We start from the raw sequence: 6,754 nt of genomic DNA on the forward strand, positions 1-6,754 counted from the left end.
TTTCCCTCATTTTAGTTGGCCCTCTATTTTACCAACCATGCTGTTCTTTTCTAGTGACTGACCAAGTTCCACTGGACAGCGGTGGTTCAGACAGTTCCGGGCATACTGCTACACACTATAAAAATGTGAGCTATTAGGCTACCCCTGCCCAAGCCCAGCACTGACCTTGACACAGAGATGTTCAATAATTATTTATTGAAAAAATGACCAAGTGAATCCCAGACCCCAGCTTAAACCATCACCCCTCCCCCCTCCACACATATACACACACAAACACACACACACACACCCCAAATCTCAAAAACCATGTGACCACGTGGACTGCAACACCAATTTGTTTAAAAATAGAGGCAATACCCCTGGTTCCCTCCCCTGTCACCCTCTGCCCAGGCCCTGGGACAGCAGAGGTTTAGTAGAAATCCTCCAGGTCAGATTCTGAGCTTGCACCTTTCTGGTTCTGGATCTGACTTTGCGCCTGGTACAGCTGTGCCACCTGAGGAGAGAGGGGGCAGGTGGGCGAGTCGCAGCTCAGTGGCTGCCCCCCACCACCTCCACATCATTCTAGAGTCCACCTCTGAGGAACTGGAACTGGTTTGGCTGAGCAAGCCCACCCCAGGCCACCCACCCCTCTTCCCAGATCTCACCTGGGCACTGGTGGTGGCTTCCTCCGGCTTCTTGTCCTCACGAACGCGAATAAACCGAGGGAAGCGAAGGGAAATGCCCTTCTCACGGTCCACCTTGGGAAGGGGGGAAGGCAGGGATAATGGAAACTGTCCTGTGGTCCAGCCAGCAGTTGGCTTGCTGCTGTGACTCCCTGTTATTCAAAGTCTCCTCCTTCCTCCTTTACCCCTGGCCTCAGTTTCCTCATCCATATAATGGGGATGAGCAATGGGTTGTTGTAAGGATATAAGGTGCTTAGAACTGTGCCTGCTGCATAATAAGCACTCGTCACTATTATTATTATTAGGGCCGAGAAGCAGAACAGCAGGTTCATGGGCAAGAACTCTAGAACCAGACTGAGGCTGTTGCCGTTAGGTGCTGTCCACTTGGCCTTGATTCAGGACAACCCAGTGCACAACCAACCAGACGCTGCCCAGTCCTGTGCCATCCACGTGATCGGTTGTGATTCACAAGGTTTTCACTGGCTGATTTTTGGAAGGAGATTGCCAGGCCTTTCTTCCTAGTCTGTCTTAGTCTGGAAGCTCTGCTGAAACCTGTTCATCATTGTAGCAACACACAAGCCTGCTTGGACAGATGGGTGGTAGCTATGCATGAGGTACACTGGCTGGGAATCGAACCTGGGTCTCCTGCATGGAAGGCAAGAATTCTATCATTGAGCCACCAGTGCCTGGCATAGAGTCAGACTGGGGGGGTTCAAATCCTAGCTCCCAACTCTCAGGAGACGTGAGACCCTGGGCCAGTTACCTAAGCCCTCTAGGGCTCGTTTCCTTATCTGTAAAACAAGGCTCTTCATGTTCCCATGTCTCAGCATTTTCGTGAGGATTACGAGGATAAGTATATACAAGTAAGGTGCTTATTATTAGCAGAGCAGCTGATTCATAGTAAGTGCTGAATAACTGCCAGCTCTGATCACTCTGCAAAAAAGGGACCCTGGTTTTCTTCCATGGAACATGAGTGAGGAAAGCAAGCACATATGGTCAAGATCAAAAATACAAGTTTCAGGAATAGGTCAACGATAAACAAAATGTGGCAAATCCATACAATGGAGTATTATTCAAAAAAGAAATGAGGTTCTGATACGTACAGATGGACACTGAAAACATTATGCTGAGTGAAATAAGCCAGTCATAAAAGGACAAATATTGTATGATCCCAACCGCTGTCAGTGGAGGCTTGTGTGTTGCTACAATGCTGAACAGGTTTCAGCAGAGCTTCCAGACTAAGACAGACTAGGAAGAAAGGCCTGGCAACCTCCTTTCAAAAATTAGCTGATAAAAACCCTTAGAAGAGACAAACGCATAGAGACCTAGGTTTAATAGTGGTTAGCAGGAGCAGGAGGGAGGGAGAAAGGGGACATCGTTATTTAGAAAGCATTAAAACCAAACCAAATCCATTGCTGTCGAGTTGACTCCAACTCATAATAACCCTACAGGACACAGTAGAACTGCCCCATAGGGTTTCTATAGGGTCTTTACAGAAGCAGGCTGCCCCATCTTTCTCCTGCAGAGTGGCCGGTAGGTTCGAACTGCCAGTCTTTTGGTTAGCAGCCATCTGCTTAACCACTAAGCCAACAGGGCTCCTTTTAGAAAGCACTGAATACCTGTTTACAGTGATGGGAAATCTGGCAGCAGACACTGGTGATGGTTGCATAACATGACTGATGTCATCGGTGTCACTGAACTATACGTGTAAAAAAATGCTGAATTGCAGAATGTTCTGTTATATACATTTTTATCACAATAAAAAATATATATGAGTTTCCCCTCTAAAAATAGAAGTCCATGTCTAATCAGAAAAATATGTGCTAGCTAGGTTTTGAAAGAAAAGAAGCACCTCAGAGCGAGAACTTTTTGAGAGCTGTTGTTCTTCTGAAGGAGAAAGATAAGTGCTTCCCCAGAGCTGGCTGAAGAGGCTAGTGCTCAGTCGCTATTGAGGACTGAACCACTGTGGAGAGAAATGAGCCAAACTGACTTAAAAAACTGTTGGTGTCAGAATTAATTATGGCTGAAAAAGAAATGGCGGCTGGGGATGTAAGAGGCTCAGCAGAAAGTGTGCGAAGCTGTTACTGACAAGAACGGTGCTTTCAAAATTTACTTAAAAGCAGAATGTGAGATTATGATGTTGAAGGGAGCAATTTCTCGGTTTTCTATTACCAGAGAATTCCTTTTTTGAAAGAAAGAGTTTTTTGACTCCATTACCTGACACCCAAATAAATGTTGGGTGGTGAATGTTGTATTATACAGTAAAACCTGCCAAAGCCGGGACCCATGTAAGGCGGAAACCTGTCAAGAGAAGGAAAACTAAACTATTTTCTACTAATAGAGATAAACAGAAAAGGGGTAAGACTGTACACTGTCAAAGGTAGAAAACCTTCAAGACCCAGAAAAACAAGGCAGTCCCGTCGAGCTCCAACTCTCACAGGTTTCACTGTATATATTTTTAACTACAGTAAAAAAATTTTTTTTTTTTAAAAAAAATACTAGTTTCTCCTTTAAAAATGGAAGTCTGCTTCTAATCTGGAAAGTCTGTGCTATAGGCTTTGAAGGATGAGAAGAATCCCAGAGCGAGTGAGTGCCTTTTTAATTTGAGAGTTGCTGTTCTTCTGAGAGGAGCCCTGGTAGTGCAGTGGTTAAAGTGCTCGGCTGTGAACTGAAAGGTCTGAACCCGCCAGCTGCTCCACGCGAGAAAGATGTGGCAGTCTGCTTCCATAAAGATTACAGTGTTGGAAACCCTATGGGGTAGTTCTACGCTGTCCTACACAGCTGCTGCGAGTCGGAATTGACTCCATTGCAGTGAGTTTGGTTTGGGGGGTGTTCTTACGAAGAAGAAAGGTCAGAGCTATCCAGGTGCTGGTTTCACGTTGTTCACTGTGACCCTGAACAGCAGATGTGTGCTCCCAGGTCCCCTCCCGACTCTGCCCCTCACCGTCCCACCTGGGAATTCTATAGAGGGTCCCCCCAGGCCCCTTCTACAGCCCCAGGACTCACCAGGCCGCGGGCCGCGGGGTAGATGGGGGAGAGGGACAGGTCGGCACACTTCACCTCCCACACGGTGCTGGGCTCCAGCCAGTGGTCGGGGGCCACGGCCCCGTCGGCCCGCACGTAGGAGCGTGGGCTGGGCAGCACCAGGGGCTGTGGAGAGAAAGGGAAAGGGGGACAAGATGGTGTGGGGTCTCAAAGTCAAGGCCAAGGGCTGACGGCTCGGGAGTGGGGAAAGAGGAGGAAATGAGGGGTGGATAGACGAGACAGATAGTCTGTAAAGGAAAAAGCTAGATGGGAGTGAGGGAGAATGGAAGAGCAGAAAGGAAAGACAGAGACTCTGGGAGCTGAGAGAGCAAATTAAAGACAGAGAGAGAGAGGGCAACAGAGATTCGGGGAGCAGGGGGACACAGAGACCCAGAGAGAGGAGGACAGAGACCCAGAGACACGGGATAGACAGAGACTTCCAGTAAAGGTGCCTGTGACTGTGGCAGCATCACCCTCATTTATTAAGGGCTTTCCCAGTGCCCTGTGAGGATGAACTCAGGAAACCACAGACGGCACCCTGGGGCAGGTTCCGGGATTTCCTCCCCCAAAAAGGCACTCAGCTGGGAAGATAAGGCTCCCTGTCCACTGCCAATGCTGGGACTTGAACCCAGATCTCCTGGACTCCAAAGCCAGCTCTACTGCTCACTGTCCACCTGCCCACACCCCACCCCACACCTGAGCCAGAGGGGTGGAGACGGAGAGCTGCACCAGAAGGAGCCGTGTGGTGGGTGGCGGCGTGGCTTACCTGGAGGCTCTGGTGATGTTTCTCCAGCTCCTCATCACTGAAGCCCGTTCCGAGCTGCAGGGGGATGTGGTGGGTCAGGGCTTGGCCGCCCGCCATATCTTCCCTGCTCCTGCCATCTAGGGTGTACCTGACAGCCCCCATCCACTCAGCCTTTCCGGTCCCACTGGTATCCACAGAAACCACAGAGGAGGGGCCAGCAGGGTGCTGGGCAGCCAGGCCACCCCTCACTGGACAGCTGAAGACCCCGATGGGGAAACAACTCTGCCCTGCATGGGAACTTTACTTTGGCCGGCACTGTCCCATTACCTCACCACTGCCTTTTGCTTTACAGAGAAACCCTTGTTTCTTCTACTCCAGCCCCCTGGCTCGGGAGGTCACCCCCTTGGTCTCACCCACACCCCACCTGCCCCCCATAACTGGGTGTCGTCATCTCCAATCACAATATTGCCAAGGGTTGTCTTTTGCCTACCAAAACAGTAAAGGCTAAAAAATAATTCCAATAATACTCAATGTTGGCAAACAAGTGGCAAGATGGGCATCTTCAAACTGTTGTTGTTAGTTGCCACTGAGTTGATTCTGATTCATGGTGACCCCATGTGTGCAGAGTACAGCTGTCCCATAGGGTTTTCAACGCTGTGACCTTGCAGTAGCAGATTGCCAGGTCTGTCTTCCAAGGTGCCTCTGGGTGGATTTGAACGGCCAACCTTTGGCTAGTGGTTGGGCGCTTAACTGTCTGCGCCACCCAGCTGCCTATCTTCAAACTACTGATACAAAATTTCAGCTGGGAAGTTGTTTGCATTGAGAACCTTAAAAATCCTCTCTCCTTCTGTCCTGGTAATAGCTCTTTTAAAAATCTATTTGAAATAAACAATGTAAAATAACGACAGACTTATGCCCAAAGGTATTTATAAACTGTAAAATCGCTTCTATCAGTGATTAGAGTTGGGTTAATGTATTGTTATGTAATGTAACATACTGCTAATGTGAAGGCATTATTCGTAAGAACAAAAGTCGCCAACAACCTAAACATCCAGTTATAGGAAATGAGGGCACATCTATTTGAAAATTCTTGTGCAGGCATTAAAAATCATGTTTACAGAAGTGCTGAATGACAGTGAAAACACTTTGATATTTATTATTACTATATTGCTTGCTAAATTGCACATGGCAGCATTTAAAGTCAAGTACTTACAGGACAAAAAGGCAGAAAAAAAAAATACAAACAGAAGGATCACAACTTTAAGTAAAAGTTGTTTACTGGCTGAGGCTGACTCAGGTGGCTCACAACCCTTTGCCGTTGGGCCTTTCTCTTTCCAGCTAGGAGGGCTGGAACTCCTGCAGCCACCATGTGACAACGAGGCCACAAGCACACGATCAAAATGACTGTGGGGAAAGAGAAAAGGAACCGGGGTCTCTATTGACATCAGAGAGCTCCCTGCCTCTCTTCAAGACTTCTCATTAGATGAGAGAAAAAATCCTTCTCTTCCTTAAGCCACTATTATTTGCAGCCAAACTCAATTCCTAACTGACATAGCTTCCTTACACCTTCCTATTTTAACTCACTTTTCTATATGAAGTAAGAGTTACTTATAGAAGCAGAAAGAGTACATAAAAGCTAGGAAAAAAATATCCTTCACTGGGAGAACATGAAACCCTCTTGGCCCAAGCCCTCGGCAGTTGCCCACAAGAAAGTCCCCCAGGAGTCTACTCTCCTTCCCTCCTGCTTCTGCGGCCAGCCCCCCACCCCCTCCCCCTGTACCTTGCATATGGCTTGCAGCTCCTCACTCTCCTTGTCGTAGGAGGCCAGGAGGAAGCCCCCATAGCGGCCAGCACGCTTCCCGCGGCCCAGGTAGGCGCCGATGACCACGAGGTCCAGGGTGTCGCCCACTCCCTCGAGGTAGTCCTTCTTCAGCTGGGAGAGGGATGGAGAGAGGTGAGGGAGAACTGTCTGTGGTGGGGGCCTCACTACTGGAGGTTAATCAGTGTGTTGAGGAGGGCCTAGGGTGAGACTGAGGAGAACTTCCAGAAAGAAGGCCTGGGATGGCTACTGAGAAGGGACCGGAACATGGAAAGGGGTTCTAGGCTTCGAGAGGAGCAAATGGGAAAGAGGCCACGGGAGACAGGAGCAGCAGGCTGGACTGAGGCCAGATGGGGAGAAGTGGGGATCATCCTCGGTCTCCTTTCCCTCCACACAGAGACACACACACCCCTTCATCCACTCACTCCTTCACACAGAGAACATTTGTCCATCCATTCAGGGTACATTTATTAGGCGCCGACTGTGTGCCTCGGGACAGATATG

The 6,754-nt window shown here is 48.8% G+C and overlaps 1 protein-coding gene across 5 annotated transcripts in view; it reads right to left on the reverse strand.

The window, feature by feature from the left end:
• Nucleotides 1-329: 329 nt before the first annotated feature.
• Nucleotides 330-6,754, reverse strand: part of LIG1 (DNA ligase 1) — a 63,385-nt gene continuing 56,960 nt past the window's right edge. For all 5 annotated transcript variants that reach the window (XM_023736265.1, XM_023736262.1, XM_012557132.2 and 2 more), the window contains 5 exons: nt 6,212-6,364; nt 4,453-4,506; nt 3,669-3,812; nt 645-737; nt 330-493 (listed from right to left, as the gene is read on the reverse strand). In XM_023736265.1, the coding sequence (XP_023592033.1) occupies nt 410-493; nt 645-737; nt 3,669-3,812; nt 4,453-4,506; nt 6,212-6,364 (528 nt within the window). In that variant the 3' untranslated portion in view covers nt 330-409. The remainder of the gene's footprint in view (nt 494-644; nt 738-3,668; nt 3,813-4,452; nt 4,507-6,211; nt 6,365-6,754) is intronic.

The sequence above is a fragment of the Trichechus manatus genome, unplaced genomic scaffold, assembly GCF_000243295.1.
Source record: "Trichechus manatus latirostris isolate Lorelei unplaced genomic scaffold, TriManLat1.0 scaffold00087, whole genome shotgun sequence".
NCBI lineage: Eukaryota > Metazoa > Chordata > Mammalia > Sirenia > Trichechidae > Trichechus > Trichechus manatus.